Below are 17,858 nucleotides of genomic sequence, written 5' to 3'. Positions count from 1 at the left end.
GTTTTTTTATTCCTTCATCAAGAATGCCTTTTGTAATATAGATTAAACTCAAATTTAAAATTTGTATCTATATATCTCCCCATTCTGAATATTATACTACCCTATCCCCCAATCTAGCAAGCCATTCCTTGTAACAGTAAAAAAAAAAAACAATTTAAAAAATTCAGCCAAGTGTAAATACATATGCAATGTTTCATACCAGTGCAGGGAATGGGAAAATGAACTGATACACAAGGAGCCTAGGAAGGAGAGAAAGACCTTAATCATGAAAGATCCTCAAACAGCTCCCTCTAGCTATCACTGCATCCTGAGAAAAACCAGAAAAGGAAGCTGTCTCTGTCAACTTCAGGAGAAGAGTTATAATTGGTGTCCCTGGTCAGGCCTCTTTCCCCATCTGACTTTCCCGTTCCTGGGGACCCAATGTTTCCAGGTACTCAGTAGGGTTTTGCCTGTATTCCTGTGACAGCTTCTGATACCATGAACATTATTTCTATCATTCTTCATTTCTGCTGACTGGCCCCACATGTGTTTGAGCTCAGGCAAAACAGGGACAGTGCATTAATTGAGGAGTAGTTTGGAGGAGTGAAGAAGTTAGGTGTCCGTCGCGTGATCCTTCACTGTCTTCATAGCTGCCTCCCTTCAACATCTCAGGGTCAAGGTACCCAATCAGGGACCAGATCTTGAGCAGTGGAGATCTGAGATGGTTGCACTTATTACCACTGTAATAAGCAAAACCTAAGCCTGTTTTCATGCTGCTGCAGCTCAGTGTTGAGAGTTTTCCAGGAATTCTTGCGGTATTAGCTTTTGTGATTCTAGTTCTTAGCTACCTTCCCTCTGTCACTTGGTCATTATTCTACCTGCTCCACCCTACCTACATTCTTTGCCTTTCAGATACATATGGTCATAAATACCTGAAAGGACTTTGAGCTCACTCTCCTACAAAGGTAAGAAGCAAGGAGGGCAGGACAAACAGGGAGTGGTGAAGAACACCGTTTCATGAGAAGGTAAAGTACATCAAGAGAAATTCGAGTAAAAGGAAAAGTAGTTTGAAGTTAGATTTCAGAAGTCCTGAATGCCAGGATAAAGAACTAAATCAGTGGACAATGGCAAGCCACTGAAGATTTCTGACATGCTGCAGAATGGTTATTCTGAAGGCAGTGTGAAGGATGAACTGGAGAGGGAAAAAGTAGGAAAATCAGGGACGCTGTTTAAGTTAACTACGTAAGATGTGATAGGGCGATCACAGTGGGAGTAGGTAGAAAAGAGGAATGGAATGATAGAATTAAGATAGAATCTACAAACATTGGCAACTGGTAGGAGAGGTAAAGAGGAGAGTGAAGAATTATTCTGAAGTCTGGAAAATTTCCTATAGGATTCCAGAGTTGGAATGTCCATCCACTGGCAAGTAGGATGTGTTGGAATCCACAAGGAAAGGCTTGGAAGCATCAGTAAAAATAAAGGAGTTGTGGAGAAAGGCAGGTTTGGGGAAAGTGTTGAATTTAAGGTACAGGAGGAAGATCTAGGTGGAAACAATGTTAAATGGATATATAGGACTGAAGAAAGGTTGTTATTAGTAGTCCTGATATTTGGGGTCATCGAAGTGGATGAGAAGGAAAAGAGTGTAGAGAGAGAAGAAAGGAGATGTTTGCATTTGGAGGATGTAGAACTAGTGAATAGAAGGAGCTGACTTGGAGGTAGGAGGACCATAGCAGCTCGGTGCTCTGGGGGAAAAAAGTCCTTGGAGAAATGATAGAATCTAGAAAAAAGTGGTCAGTGTTGTTAGATCTGGCAGAAAGGTTGAAAAGAGCTTGAATTCAATGAAAAGGGAATCATTAGTGACCACTGAGAGGTCAGTTCCAATAGAGCTGTGGATACAGAAACCACACTGACAGGGACTGAAGAATCAGGAAGCATAGTAGTAGAAGCAAGTGAGTTTAGATTATTTTTATTTTTTTCATTATTTATTTTACATTTTTAGTTTTCAGCATTAATTTTCACAAGAGTTTGAATTACAAATTTTCTCCCCATTTCTACCCTCCCCCCCACTCCAAGATGGCATATATTCTGATTGCCCCATTCCCCAGTCAGCCCTCCCTTCTGTCCCCTGCCCCATCCCCTTTTCCCTTTCTTGTAGGGCAACACATACTTTTAAGCCCCACTGCCTATATCTTATTTCCTAGTTGCATGCAAAACCTGGTTTTTTTTTTGAACATCTGCTTTTAAAACTTTGAGTTCCAAATTATCTCCCCTCTTCCCTCTCCACCCACCCTCCCTAAAAAGAGAAACAATTCAACATAGGCCACATGTGTATCATTATGCAAAACCCTTCCACAATACTCATGTTGTGAAAGACTAACTATATTTTGCTCCTTCCTATCCAATACCCCTTTATTCAATTTTCTCCCTTGACCCTGTCCCTTTTTAAAAGTGTTTGCTTTTGATTGCCTCCTCCCCCCCATCTGCCCTCCCTTCTATCGTCCCCCCTTTTTTATCTCCTTCCTCCTTCTTTCCTGTGGGATAAGATACCCAATTTAGTGTGTATGTTATTCCCTCCTCAGGTCAATTCCGATGAAAGCGAGATTCACTCATTCCCTCTCACCTGCCCCCTCTTCCCTTCTTACAGAACTGCTTTTTCTTGCCACTTTTATGTGAGATAATTTACCCCATTCTATCTCTCCCTTTCTCCCTATCTCAATATATTCCTCTCTCCCTTAATTTTATTTTTTTATATCATCCCTTCATATTCAACTCACCCTGTGCCCTCTGTGTGTGTGTGTCTATCTATCTATATCTATATCTATATATATGTATACATATATATATGTGTGTGTGTGTGTGTGTGCGTGTGTGTGTGTGTGTGTGTGTATGTATGTATGTATGTATGTATATTCCCTTCAGCTACCCTAACACTGAGGTCTCATGAATTATACACATCATCTTTCCATGTAGGAATGTAAACAAAACAGTTCAACTTTAGTAAGTCCCTTACGATTTCTCTTTCTTGTTTACCTTTTCATGCTTCTCTTCATTCTTGTGTTTGAAAGTCAAATTTTCTATTCAGCTCTGGTCTTTTCACTGAGAAAGCTCGAAAGTCCTCTATTTTATTGAAAATCCATATTTTGCCTTGGAGCATGATACTCAGTTTTGCTGGGTATTATTGGTTTTAATCCTAGCTCCATTGACCTCCAGAATATCATATTCCAAGCCCTTCAATCCTTTAATGTAGAAGCTGCTAGATCTTGTGTTATCCTGAATATGTTTCCACAATACTCAAATTGTTTCATTCTGGATGTTTGCAGTATTTTCTCCTTGATGTGGGAGCTCTGGAATTTGGCAACAATATTCCTAGGAGTTTTCTTTTTGGGATCTTTTTCAGGAGGCAATCAGTGGATTCTTTCAATTTCTATTTTACCCTCTGGCTCTAGAATATCAGGGCAGTTCTCCTTGATAATTTCTTGAAAGATGATATCTAGGCTCTTTTTTTTGATCATGGCTTTCAGGTAGTCCAATCATTTTTAAATTATCTCTCCTGGATCTATTTTCCAGGTCAGTAGTTTTTCCAATGAGATATTTCACATTGTCTTCCATTTTTTCATTCCTTTGGTTCTGTTTTATAATATCTTGATTTCTCATAAAGACACTAGCTTCCACTTGCTGCAGTCCAATTTTTAAGGTAGTATTTTCTTCAGTGGTCTTTTGGACCTCCTTTTCCATTTGGTTAATTCTGCCTTTCAAGACATTCTTCTCCTCATTGGCTTTTTGGAGCTCTTTTGCCATTTGAGTTAGTCTATTTTTTAAGGTGTTGTTTTCTTCAGTATTTTTTGGGTCTCCTTTAGCAAGTCATTGACTTGTTTTTCATGGTTTTCTCACATCATTCTCATTTCTCTTCCCAATTTTTCCTCTACTTCTCTAACTTGCTTTTCCAAATCCTTTTTGAGCTCTTCCATGGCCTGATACCAGTTCATGTTTTTCTTGGAGGCTTTTGATGTAGGCTCTTTGACTTTGTTGACTTCTTCTGGTTGTAAGTTTTGGTCTTCTTTGTCACCAAAGAAAGATTCCAAAGTCTGAGTCTGTGTCTGTGTCCTTTTTCGCTGCCTGGCCATGTTCCCAGCCAACTACTTGACCCTTGAGTTTTTTGTTGGGCTATGACTGCTTGTAGAGTATAGAGTACTTTGTCCCAAGCTTGAGGGGCTGCGCTGTTGTTTTCAGATCAATTTCTACACAGCAAGCTTTGCCACACCAGTGCTTCTCCTCCCCCAAGAACTGCCAACCCAGACTGACTCAGATCTTAAGCAGGCTCTGCACTCCTGCTTTGATCTGTGACTTAATTCCTTCCAGCAGGTGGGCCTGGGGCTGGAAGAAACTGTAGCTGTACTTCTGTCCTCAGAGCTGCACCACCTCCACTGCCCCCAAGGTGGTGGCCCAACCATGAACTCCTTCCACTCTGCCCTAGCAGTTTTTCCCACTAACCTTCTCTGTTGTATTTGGTGTTTGTAGGTTAAGAAGTCTGGTAACTGCCACAGCTCACTGATTCAGGGCGCTAGGGCCAGTTACACCTGGCTCCTGGTCTGGTTGGTCCGGGCGTGGTTCATGCTGGGCTCTGCTCCACTCTGCTCCCAGTTCCCTGCAATAGACCTTACCCAGTGACCACCCTGGCTTTTCTGGGCTGGAGCCCTGTTTCCCTCTGCTATTTCATGGGTTCTGCAGTTCTAGAATTTGTTCAGAACCATTTTTATAGGTGTTTGGAGGGTCCTGGGGGAGAGCTTTAGGCAAGTCCCTGCTTTCCAGCCACCATCTTGGCTCCGCCCCACCTTAGATTATTTTTATTTTAAAGTTTGAAGTGAAAGGGGGTAGATATTTCTAGGCAGACCAGAGAAAGGAACCAGGTAGAAGGAAAAAGGTTGAAAGTGTATGAGGAGATGATTAAGAAAGAATGGGACAAGGCCATTAATATTGGACTAGTTTTGGCAAGGAGGAATATCAAATTCATCTTTTGAGATAAGGGGAAATGAGAATGTAGGGGAGATGAAGTGGGTCTTGTTAACATGTATATATCTATTTCTACATATATACACACATATAGAGAGCTTTTTAAGGTTTGCAATACACTTTATCACTTTGCATTTTACTGATGAAAAACTGAGGCTTGGAGACATTGTGTGACTTGCCCACAGCCAGTGTCTGAGGTGGGATTAAGGCCTAGGTCTGAGGCAACTAGGTGGTACAGTGGAGATAGAGCACCAGCCCTGGAGTCAGGAGGACCTGAGTTCAAATCCAGCTGTGTGATCCTGGGCAAGTCACTTAACCCCAGTTGCCTTAAAAAAAAAAAAGATCCCAATAAACAGGAATAAAATTTGGCTGGTGGATTGCAGAGCACTTAAAAACAAATTAGGAATAAGCAGTTTGGCATACATGAATTATGCACTGGGTCCTGGTGATTGCCTAGAAAGAAGCTGGATACTTACTGTTATAAAGCAGAGAGATGGCATATTATCCCATCAGCCAGGTGAGGCTTTACCGTTTCTGATGACCAATATGATGGCTCTGCAGAGACAAGCAAAAGTTTCTTAATGCTTATTTTAAAATTAGCATTTAACTGCCAGTTTTGTTGAAGGTACAAAATAGACCTTTTAGCCCCTACGGCAATGTGTGAATCTACTCATGAGTAATAATATCTGATTTGTGTTCAGTAAACTATCCTTTCCAAGTGTTTAAGCCCTAGGAAATGAAAAATTTCCTGCAGGTTTCGAGAAGTTGGAGTTAGAATGTCTGTTCGCCTCTTTCGGATCTGCCATCAGCGGGTGGACCCAGTGCCACAATGCAGATTTTCGTGAAGACTTTGATGGGGAAGACCATCACCCTTGAGGTCGAGCCGTCTGATACTATTGAAAATGTCAAGGCCAAGATACAAGATAAGGAAGGTATTCCCCCTGATCAACAAAGATTGATTTTTGCAGGCAAGCAACTGGAAGATGGGCGTACTTTGTCTGACTATAACATTCAGAAGGAATCCACCCTTCATCTTGTTCTGAGACTTTGTGGTGGTGCCAAGAAGAGAAAGAAGAAGTATTACACCACTCCCAAAAAGAACAAGCACAGGAGAAAGAAGGTTAAGCTTGCTGTTCTGAAGTACTATAAGGTTGATGAGAATGGCAAGATTAGCTGCCTTCAACGAGAGTGGCCTTCTGATGAATGTGGTGCTGGAGTCTTTATGGCTAGCCATTTTGACAGACATTATTGTGGCAAGCGCTGTCTAACCTACTGCTTCAACAAGCCAGAAGACAAGTAAATGTATATGTGTTAATAAAAAAAGTCAACTATTAAAAAAAAATGTTCACTGGCAAGGAGGGTGTTTTGGAATCCACAAGGAAAGGGAGCTGCTGTTCTTACCTGTTCATTTAAAAAATCCTATTCATTTTACAATGGAGAGCGGCAGTCTTTGAAAATATAGGATCCAGGTTGGGGTTGGCCCCTTGCCCATGGTGTTCAGCTCTCCTGTAGCTGTAATACAAACTGGCAGCTAGGGATCAGGAAGGTTCACTACCAGCTTTACACTGGGCTGTAGAGCTTTCTTCCTGACACTCCAAGTCACTTACCCTGCTCAGTGACACACTGAAATTGTTGATCCAATGTGGCTTCCAGGATAGTTTTCATTATCTTCCAGGCTATAGTGATCTTTAATAGATCTGTTTAGTTTGGGCATCATGGTGCTGTGGAAGGAGCCCTTAGGATCAAGAGATACGGTTGTGAATCTTAGTTCCAACAATAGTTGTGTCACATTGAGGCAACCTTCCCATGTTTCTTTTCTATGTATGACAGAAATAACAGTACTTGTCCTACCTGCCTGAGGTGAAGAACACATTCTAAGTCTTAAATTGGTCTATAAATGTGAGCTAATGTTAACTAAAGATTTCGTTTTCTAAATGACAAACCCCACCAGAGGAAAGGGGTGTCTATCAAATATCAACACAGGTGGTGGTGAAAGAAAAAAAATATGATGGGTCTCAAGCTTTCATCTCTTCTGTTTTCCCTTTGTATCTTATAGCCCAAAGGGACCTTTGAGAGCATCTAAGACTGACCTCATTAAAAGTTTTCTTTTATTCTAGTCATTTTTATTAGTGTAGGGAACTCTAATCAATGCAGATTGGTAACTCTCTGTAAGTTATGGTCTGGAGCTGCCAGGAGCCCTAAGAGGTTAGTCACTTGCCCATGGCCACAAAGCCATATAGTTTTCCTGATGTGCTGCACTTAAAGTCTCTCAATGGCATGCTGGCTTTTAATTTTTTTTTAAACATACCATAGTATATACCATGTCATAAAATACCATAGTAAATAATCTCAAAGACTTTGTGACTTGCCCATGGCAAATGGTAGTGATGAGATTTGAACCCAGCTTTCCTGACTCTAAGTTGAGTGCTGGTACTACCTAAACAGCATCTTTCTGCCCTCCTCTTCCTAGAGGTAGCACTGTGGCTCTTGACAGTACCAGTCATCCCAAGATGAACTAACCGTAGGTTCAGATTTTTTGTCTGTAGCAGCTGGGAGAAGGGATTAGTAGCACAAGGGCATGTGTGAGGAAGTGTTCTGAGAACTGTTCTATGGGACCCGTTTTTCATGAATGCATTGGTAAATTTACCTCCTGTGTCACAAACCTTATTTTGTTAATTTATCTACCAACAGTACACACAAGATTTTATCTTGTCTGAATAAGGGCTTTAAAATGATTTCCCTATCCTTTCAAGCACAGGGGCTCTCTTCATTAGTTCTTACATCACAAACATTTGACAAACAGGTGACAATTGGAGGAGAGAGAGCACAGGATGGTGAGGGTTATCTTTGATTTGTTCATGCCAACCGAAAGTGAGTAGGGGTCATCTTTGGGAGGTGGCAGGTCCTTGGTGATGCCAGGGCTACCCTCTGGATTTTCAGCAACTTGAAGGCTTTTGGGTAGGCAAGCAATCAACTTTTCCCAGAGTGGTGGTGACTAACTGTGACCTTTCCAGTAATTAGTGGGAGGTTATCTTTGATGGTAAAGCCCTCCAGATAGCTAAGTAAAGGGAGGCTTGGAGAAAAATTTTGATGTGTCAAATATAAATCCTTGCCAAATAAAAAGTGACCTTAGATACTCAATAACCATAGATTGCAAGAAACTCACCTTCTTTTTCTTCTGGGATTGCTAACACAACTAAGAGAGGAAAAAAAGATATTTTTACATTAATTTTGTAATTCAGTAAAATATTCATTAAAGGTAACAGAACTTTGCAAGTCTTCAAAAACTAAACCCAAAACAACTTGAACACATACACATGTGCCTAAAAATAAGCAAACACATTGCTAGTGAGGTGTATTGCTGATATGTTTTGGTTTTATTTTGCTTTCATAAAGTTTTTACTCATCTGGTAGCACTTTATCTGAGGAAAATAGGACATGGGACCTCTATGGTTTGTATAGCAGAGGCATTCCGTATTTGTCCCAAATGTAAGCTGCCACACAAATTAAGAGCTTTTTATTGTATTAAAGGAAAAAAATAAAGTTTTCATGAACATATACCATTTTGCTTGGAATGTACTTCAATTTATAAAAAATGGATTCCCCTATACCTTTCTGGTATAGAACCCCTCTGAATCCTAAAAGATGTTTCCTGCCTCAAATGTCTTCCCTGCTCCAATCCATTCTCCACTCAGTTGCCAAAGTACAGATCTGACCACGTCACTCACTACCCTACTCAATATTCTAGAAACTCTTTATTACTTCTAGGATTGAATATACATGTTTCCCTTTTTAAGCCTTCACAACCTCTACCCTTATTGCCTTTCTATTCTTGTATTACTCTCCACATACTCTGACACAGCAACACTGGCCTTCTTGCTGTTCCTAGAATATGATGCTACCTCTGATTTCTTGCCTTGTCACTGGTCTTTCCTCATGCCAGTAATTCTTTACCTCATTATCTGTGTCTCTTGGCTTCTTTCAAAATTCAGTTCAAATCCTACCTTTCTGTAAAAGACCTCTCCTGGTCCCCGCCATGGCTAGTATCTTCCCTCTGAGGTTACCTCCAATTTATCCTGTATTTCATATATACAGAGTTGTTTGCACTTTGTCTCCTCCATTATAAGGTGAGCTCCTTGAGAGCAGGGACTGTGTTCACCATTCTTTGTAGCCCAAAAGCTTAGCACAGTACCTAGTACACAGTAAAGTCTTTAATCAGTACTTCTTGACTTGACTTCCTTCCTTGTTATTGGGAATCAAGCAGCATGATTTGGAGACCCTGATGCCCAATGACCACTGCTTTCCTCTCTTCACTGTTCAATAACCTTCAGCATTGAACTCTAATCAATAACCGTTAGAGGTTCCCCACTGCCTGCAGGATAAAGTCTATACAATCCTACAGTCAAGTCCATCAACAATCCTGTCTCAATTTTCTTCATCGCTTATTACTTCATGACATACTCTCTATATTTCATCATTTTCTCCAAAGGCTAAATTGTGTGGAAGGCTCCTATACAACCCTAAAATTGACATAAGTTACCACTAGCTGATGCTAGTCAGACACAGAACCTAAAAAACCCATCAAGGGCCTAGAGCGAGGTATTCATGAGAACGAACTAGGAATAGCAATGAATTCATTTTAAGTAGCTGTAGATAGGATTTAAATATTTTTAGCTGTGAGATTCAAGCAATTTATAAAAATTGCTAACAAAAGTCCTTTTGCAGTCAGGAAGTGAAACTAGCATGAAATATCTGACTTTGAATTTCACTGAACAATAAGGAAGACCCTATTTAGTTAAGCAGACAGGATAAGAAGACTTCTCAGTGAGATAATTCAGCTAGAAAATGAAAAGTGAAGTTCTAGTTTAAAAATTATTCATAACCAGCATACCAACCAACTTTATAAGGAAAATCATATTGCCAGAAACATGAAAAGTCTCCTAAAAGCTCTTAGGTATCTGTCTTATGCGTATGATATGTTGATTAAAAAAATAAGCATTTCCTTAGTAGAACCAAGAATATAATACCCACAATGACTATAGCAATGGAAATGGAAATAACAAATCAAAACCGAATTCTGGGATTATGATGACCAAGCCTGGCCCCGCGAAGAGCGGTGCCACCCTCCCCTCACCCTCAATCTCTAAAGGAACTTTCATTTCTGTGAAGAAAGGTCTATGGAGGTGGGGCATTTTATATAGTGTCCATAATTGGGCATACAATACAGAATTGATGGATGTTAGCTAGTTCTGCTGAGTTTTCTCCCTCTTTTTATTCTTTGCCATAATAGGTAAGTCTCTGGTTGGGGGTGAAAGTTATTTTGAAATAAAGGCAATGTAAAAAAAAAGGATCAATAAAAATTGAAAATAAAATTCTTCCAGATACTGAAGAGACAAAATGCCATTATTATGGAGCTTACTGAAAGTAAAAAAAAAAAATCATCTCCTAGATCACTTTAAAGGTCTAATTAAATTATTTTCCCTGAGTCAGGGGATAGAGTTGTGACCAGAGTGGATAGACAGGTCAGAGGACATTGTGCTTTCATTTTAGAAAGCAGAAGCTGTGAGGCACTAGTGGATGTTGGCTGGGAGAGTTCCATGGGCTGTTACGGAATAGAAGGAGCCTGGCATTACCTATCTCCCATCTAAAGATGAGAGGGGAGACCTGGCCCTGTCTGCGAGTGACCAGGCTCTCAAGTGCAATCTGGCGAGTTGAACTTGGAACCAAGGTGCATCAAGAAGACTGAAAGCCCCTCCTCGGTCAACTGAAGTCTTGAGACCGGGGTGCCACTTTGCAGGAAGGCTAGAGCCTTTGCGTGTGCCTTAACCATATCTTACAAGGTCAAATTTCAGCAACTTGGCTAAAAAAGCACCGTACTGGCAGTCTGACACTTAATCCTGGGCTTGTGTTTCCTTCTCTGTAAAATAAGATTGGATGAGGTACCTTCTGTGAAACTATGAGATTTGGGCTCTGACTTGACTTCAATTCAGCAAAAGTTTATTTAGTATGAATTTTACTGTGACCTAATGAAAACCAGTTCCTTTCTCTGGAGCCTTGATTTCTTTCATTACAAAATGGAGTGGAGCTGGTTGTAACTTCTTTTAATGACACTGAAGATTTTCTTTTCTGGGAGTGGGGGAACCGGCTTCAAGTTTTCCTTCAACCGCTCCCTACCCCCAAACCGTCCCTTATATGAGTTGGCACTCTCTCCCCATATCCCACTAGTAATCAGACTAGTGGATACCAAATGTGAAAAAATTGAACTCAGCATCTAGTTAGCAAGACTAGTTATGACATTACCAGATGGCCAGCTTCTTCTTTGGAGGTAGCCTCACAGGAGTTAAGGTATTCTATTGTCTATCTCCCATATAGGTTAGTGTCTACCCCCATGCCCAGACCAGGGACATCTTTCATGCCACTTGTCCTTGGCACAAAACTTCCCAGTCCTGGTTCTCATTTGGGATGTTAAATGTTACAAAGGAATTCACCCATTCATATGTGCATGTAAAAACCAAGTCTTGTAGCAGTGAAGACATAGAAAATAACAGGGGAACAAAGCACAAAATTTGTAGAAAATTAGTAGTAGGAAAAAGCAAATAAGCTAAAAAGAGGCTTTCCTATACTTGGCAGTGAATGAAACCAGTGGAAGCTTGCAGAAGAAAATGAGGGATGAATTGGGTCTGCAAGTCTTCTGGTAGTCAGGCTTAGAAAAGGCCTGTTTTTCTTCTTGAACATTTTGAAAGTTGATAGGTCAAAATAAAGGAGGCCTACAGGGCTACACAAAACTAATAGGAAATGAGAAAGTTGTTTAGGAAAGGGGATTACAGATGTCACAAAGGACTGCTGATGAACTTTTCTCTAAAGAGAAATTACTCAATCCTAGGCAAATATGACAGAGTCTGGAATACACAGTAAAAGCCAGTATATCTTTACTTTAGTGAATGCAGGATACAAATATTTTACAACAACCTCTAGCATTTTCTTAACCATTTGATAAAAAGTTCACTAGAATATTTATTGTATAATGAAGAAAAAACAACACATTCAGGGAAAAATTGAGATTAACTTATTTTTTCTTAAAAGGTTCATCTCAAGGATGGCAACAAAGTCCAGCTTGTGCCGCCAAACGGTTTTACATTATCAAACCGTGAACAGCTTCTTGTGTGAACTGTTGACTACAAACATTTACCAAATACATAAATCTCTTTTAAAAAAGCCATTTTAAATATAGCAAAGCAGTGTCCTCTTGCACAGCAAAGTGAAGAAAGTTTCTACAGAGAAATAAACATTTTACATTTGTAAATCTTTCTTTCACATTCTAATCATCTAGCTTCTTTTCATGATCAAATGCCAGGAGTTTTTAGGTTCCTTATTTACTATGTATTTCTTGTGCGCATGACAGTTAATCCAGAAAGTATGTGATGCATTAGTGTCCTTTACAGTAAAAGGAAATGCTAAAAACATTTTGTTCTTCTATAACAAACCCCTGATTTAGTCTGCAACATTATGTTTTTAATTGGAGCTCAAAGATGGAGTTTTGATTGGGATCATATGTATATAATAGGTGAGTTTCATTTTTAAATGGACTGGCTAAAGAGTACAGACTGGATATTTTCTACTGGAAAACTTATTTTAACCTGTGTAATTTAACCACAGACTTGCTCTTTTTTATTTATTTTTATTTTTTAGAAAAAAGAAATGCTACACTTGAATAGATTAAATTATTTCTTTTATGGTGTCACATAACACTAGTCTAATTTTTTTTAAAGTAGGGTCTAAAATTACACTGTTATGTTATCCTCATTAACAATCACTTTCCATTATATGAATGTATATGCATATGTGCGTGTGTGTATGTGCAAGGGGATATTTCTATAAAACCTACTCGTTTAAATTCACAAATAGGGCTTATGGGAAAGAGGTTAACAGTCAGATACTCACTTCCTGCAAAATGAACAAATTTTTACTCTGTCAAAGCAATTTAAATACAAACTCTGAGCCTTGGGTAACATTATTTTAGAAAACAGTAATTGTACTGCATATAAACCTGCATAGAAATAAAGACTATTGAGATACAGTCAGCAAAGCCATCTCATAAGGCACACAAGAAAATAGACAGTAAATGTGAATGCATAACTCCTATTCACATATACAGCAAAAATTCATGAACATGCATAAATAATAATGAAAGAATCACTTAACACTTTCAAAGCTATAAATGGTCTATAAAGTGGTAAGGAAGTGGAATTATCTTGGAAATTTGGTTTGGGAGACTATTTTGCTGCTTAGATTGTACATGACCCTATAAAAAACATGTAGATAGTTTAATAAACCTAAATTAATTTCAAATAAAAAAAACCCCACCTCTTTGAATAAGACCCAAATAGTCATACTTAAATGAGAAAATACACAATAATCCTCCTTGTTTTGGCTACGATAACAGACTTTACTAGTCATATCCAAGCCTTCTCCAAAAATTTCCATCTTCCAATAAGTAAGTGTTTTTAATACCTGTGTCAGTCAGAATATTTGGCTGTCCGTGTTTCGAATGGCTTATTGTGAAAAGGCAGAAACAAAATAAAACAAAACCTTCAAACCAAAAACTTTGCCAAAACACTGCCAATAAGAAAATGACCCTTAACTTAGGAAATAAGATGAAATTTAGGTAAAGGATGACAGATAGTTGCTATATGTTAATTTAAATTCTGTATAAAAGGAATAATTTTTAAAAGCTCTACTTTGAATTTCTGATGAGAGGTGCAGTTTTAATTCTGAAAATACAAAATACAGCAAGATGCAGAATTTTGGCTCATATGGCACGAGCTTATTGGTAAAAACTGATTAATTCAGGAAAGGAAAACTGCTATCCCGGATTAGTCTTCAGGTAGGGAGTTTAAAAAATCAGGTTGAGGGCTGCCACTGCTCAATTCAAATATCAAGAACTGTAAGTGGAAGCTTCACTACAATCAATTTAAGTCCTTCACCCCACCCCAAATGGAATGACTATCACTTGTGTATGAAATATTTTGAAATATTTTAAAAATAGTAATAAAAAAGTTAAATTGTGGCCAGCTGCATCCCTCTATTTCTGAAGGGTTAGAAGAAAAGGAAATTTATTTCCAAAATAAGTGTTTTTCCCTAAGCTTCTACCACTTATAAAACCTTTTGTGCTCACCTGATATGTTACCATTTTATCTTAACATGAATTAAATTAGATCAACTTTTTCCACTGTATTTTTTCTCACAAAAGGCAAAGTTTTAACTAATGCCTTTTAAAATCTGTTACAACACATTTTATATTTATGCAGGATGAACTTTAACACCAGATTTTCTTCCACTTTGCTAGTTATATACATATGTATAAAATGTATAATGTATAATGAAGCTTAACCATACAGCACAAAGATTACAATTTAACATCACACATTCACCACCAGTGAGGGGAAAACCCCCTTTATACAACCCTCTAAAAAACTGGGATATTAATAATAATTAAAATCCAAAGAAAGTACAGTATATTTAACAAAATAGTAAATATTAAACAGTGAATACTCTACTTAATAAGGACCTCGCCTTTTTTTTTTCAAGTTGGCGGCAATCCACAAAAATATACTTTTTAATCTGGTGACCGTACAATACATAGGTACTTACACCAAAGGTGATAATATATTTAAGATGCTATATACACAAAAAAGAGTTTGGCTCAAATTTTAATTTACATATAGATAATAAGTGTTCATGGCTTTTTGTTTCCAAGGTTCCGCCTGCAAGTTTTTTTTTTCTCTCTGAAAGTCAAACTCAAAAGTCAAAACAAGATAAAACTATACTCTACAAAAAAAGCTACAACATACAGCTTTGGCTTATATAAATAATTCATAGCAGAATGTGTTCAAAAGTACTATATATAACTTTATATATAGCCATCAATTCATAAGGGTATTTTTTTAATATAAAATATACATGAGCTAAAATCAGTTCCTTTCTTTTCTTTTTTTTATAGTCATGAATGTAAAAAGAAACTTCTGACATATTCCAATTATAACTTAATATATTAATTTTATTTTGTTAATGCTCTACTTTTCTAGGCTAATATTTTTCTGAATATCTCATGCGTTTTTTTCTATTCTCTCTCTTTTTATTAACTAAAGATCACTTCTTTGACCCAATACATTTTGCACGTGCAAAACAGGTATGTGTGGTGTTTTCTTGTTTTGTTTAAATAGCATCAGCCCTTTCCCATGCACCCCTTTGCAATAGAGACCCATGCTGGGTTGGGTAATATAAATGTCATTTTATGTACAGTATTGCTTTCTTTTTTCCTGCTTTTCTACTGCCCTGCTGCTACAAAGCATTTTTTCCTTAACGAACTACAAGTAACCACACAGTCTGAATAAAACACATAGGGGACATTACTATGGGTGAGCCCTCTAGGTTTCTGCAAGCCAGTGTGGTAGGATTATATATGAATACAATGCTTCTCCTCAAAAACTGGATTATATTATTAAACAAAAAGTGTAAGAAAGTGCCAGACCAGACCACTGCCTACAGGGTTTCTTTTGTTTACCATTGGACATTTGCAGATATACAAGGAATTTGCAGTAAGTGCCTAATTTGGTGTATGCAAAACACACACACACACACACACACACACACACCACACACGCTCGCACACGCACATACACACATACATATATACGTAAAGAGATATATGTATGTATATAGATATAAATATATTTAACTCATGTCCTTATTTATAAATTTAGATATGTAGGGCAGTTCGTTGCAGTAACACAAAATAAAAACAGCCACATCAACAGCTTTATGTCACCCATGTGTCCATCCTCATTCGCTTTACTGAAGGGCTTTCTCTGTCTTCAGTGTTTGGGGGTCTGCCAAGCCCAATGGGTGAATGGAAGTCGCTTCGGGGATCTTCTCGATCACTACCATCATAAGAACTACTGGAGCTACTCAGACTGTCAACAGGAGATCGACCCATTTCCTGACGAGCCTGCTGCTGCTGCTGCTGCTGCTGCTGCTGCTGTTGTTGTTGCTGCTGCTGCTGCTGCTGCTGAGAGAAGCCTGAAGGGGTCATTCGATCCCTGGGAGGTGAAATTGGTTCTGACTTGATGTTGATGTTTTGGTTGGTATTGATGGATAAATTTGAACCCTGAGATAACTGCCCTCCAGCACTAAAGGAGAAAAGAAGTTACATATGTTAGCAAATCTCCGAGTGTATCTGCATTAACCGAAGAGATATTCCAGAAACTTACTGAAAATAGCTGGTATCTGAAACAAAATCTGAATTCCAAAAGGCGTTTTGGGCTTAAATCAGGGCCTATACAGAAATGGAATTCCACTTTTTTTTTTTTAAGTCACAAACTCCAAACAAGAATGGGGATAATAATAGCGCCTTATTTGAATCTATCTGCTACCTCTGAATTGGTACTAATGAGTAAACCACTATAATTCTGCAGACAAAATATTGAGAACAAAGCCATTATCCAGTGTGGCAACTTGGCCAACTGATTAAGATGGCAAAGGGGTCATTTTTTTTTGTTGTCAGCATCAGACATGACTGATGTCTGTTACTTTACCTTTTCTCCTCCTGGCCTTGGCCTAGGAAATTACATCTGGATAACTTTATTTAAAGAAAAATTAATTTGGGTAACATCTACATTCAAATATTATTTAAAGCAGTTCTTAGTGACTTATTTGGGCGAATTATCTCACATTAGTATTTTTAGTATTTATTTTTTTAATTTAATTTCAAAGTTGTATGTTTTTAGAATTAATTAATAATTTCCAGGTATTCATTTTTTCCCTCTTCCTATTAAAAAGAAAAACAAAATTACTATAAAAGTATGATTCTGCATCTTGAGTACATCTCCTCTCGGTCAGGAGGTGGGCTACATGCTTCATCAATAATCCTCTATAATTATTAATGCTTATTTTGATCAAGTTTATTTGTAATTCCTGTTATTGGTTATCCTAGGGAGGGCTGCAACAGTTCATATTTTAAACATAAACCTTCCCTGTAATTTGGACACTTAGTGTAAAGATCAATGTATCTGAAAAAAGTTTTTTGAGATATTTATTATCTTTCTGTCATGTAATCTGTTTAAAAGTAATGAGCCCTGTGAAGATACATCTGAATTGAGCAATGACAATTAACATACCATGTACATATTGTAGAGGGAGGTGAAACTGAGGAACACCCAAAATTGGTCCTCCTTGCTCTGCCTCTCAGCTCTTTTCTCAAAGGAAAGGGAATTGGATTTGGAATTAGAGAATGTGGGTTGAATCCTGGCCCTGCTATTATTAAAGATTTACCTGTGTGACCTTGGGCAAGTAACTTAAACTTAATGAGCCTCCTTTTTCTCTGACTTACGTAAGGTTGGTCCCAACTATGACCTCCAAGCACTACCTTGGAGTTGCCAGGCCAGGGTTCCTCTGCAAGAAGATTTTTAGTCTCCACCTGTCTCTCCGCCCTGGGCCAACAGAGTTGCTGACCTGTCTGCCCCACAGTTAAGACAAATGGTGCTATTTACTCTCCCGCCAACCTTTCTCTGCCTTTCTGCTCTAATTAGATGTTCCTTCTCCACTGTGTTTCCCTGTCCTGAGACTCAGAGGCTTCACTTGTGCTCACCTCCATTTCCTTACTGTGTAAAGGAGGTGTATCAGTAATTAAGGTGGGACTTTTTTTTACTATTTAAAGGCCAGACTCATCAAGGGCACTTGATTAAGTAAGTGCTCCAAAAAAGAAAACAGTAAAAAAGTCCCACGTTAATTACTGACACAGGAGGTAAGACAAAAGGGAAGACTAAAGTGAGAAAACACTTTAGCAAACTGCTTCTGAGGGGTCTGGGGGC

General features: G+C 38.4%; 2 protein-coding genes across 7 annotated transcripts in view; one reads left to right on the top strand and one right to left on the bottom strand.

Moving 5' to 3' along the window:
• The first annotated feature begins 5,799 nt into the window (after positions 1-5,799).
• LOC118830031 (ubiquitin-40S ribosomal protein S27a-like) lies at positions 5,800-6,331 on the top strand. The gene has a single exon (XM_036736902.1). The coding sequence runs from the start codon at positions 5,819-5,821 to the stop codon at positions 6,287-6,289; it is 471 nt and encodes a 156-aa protein (XP_036592797.1). The 5' UTR covers positions 5,800-5,818; the 3' UTR covers positions 6,290-6,331.
• A 5,563-nt stretch (positions 6,332-11,894) lies between these two features.
• Positions 11,895-17,858, bottom strand: part of MEF2A (myocyte enhancer factor 2A) — a 241,816-nt gene continuing 235,852 nt past the window's right edge. For all 6 annotated transcript variants that reach the window (XM_036734327.1, XM_036734325.1, XM_036734324.1 and 3 more), the window contains one exon: positions 11,895-16,178. In XM_036734327.1, the coding sequence (XP_036590222.1) occupies positions 15,809-16,178 (370 nt within the window). In that variant the 3' untranslated portion in view covers positions 11,895-15,808. The remainder of the gene's footprint in view (positions 16,179-17,858) is intronic.

The sequence above is a fragment of the Trichosurus vulpecula genome, chromosome 8 (genome assembly GCF_011100635.1).
Source record: "Trichosurus vulpecula isolate mTriVul1 chromosome 8, mTriVul1.pri, whole genome shotgun sequence".
NCBI lineage: Eukaryota > Metazoa > Chordata > Mammalia > Diprotodontia > Phalangeridae > Trichosurus > Trichosurus vulpecula.
This window is presented reverse-complemented; position numbering and strand designations above follow the sequence as displayed.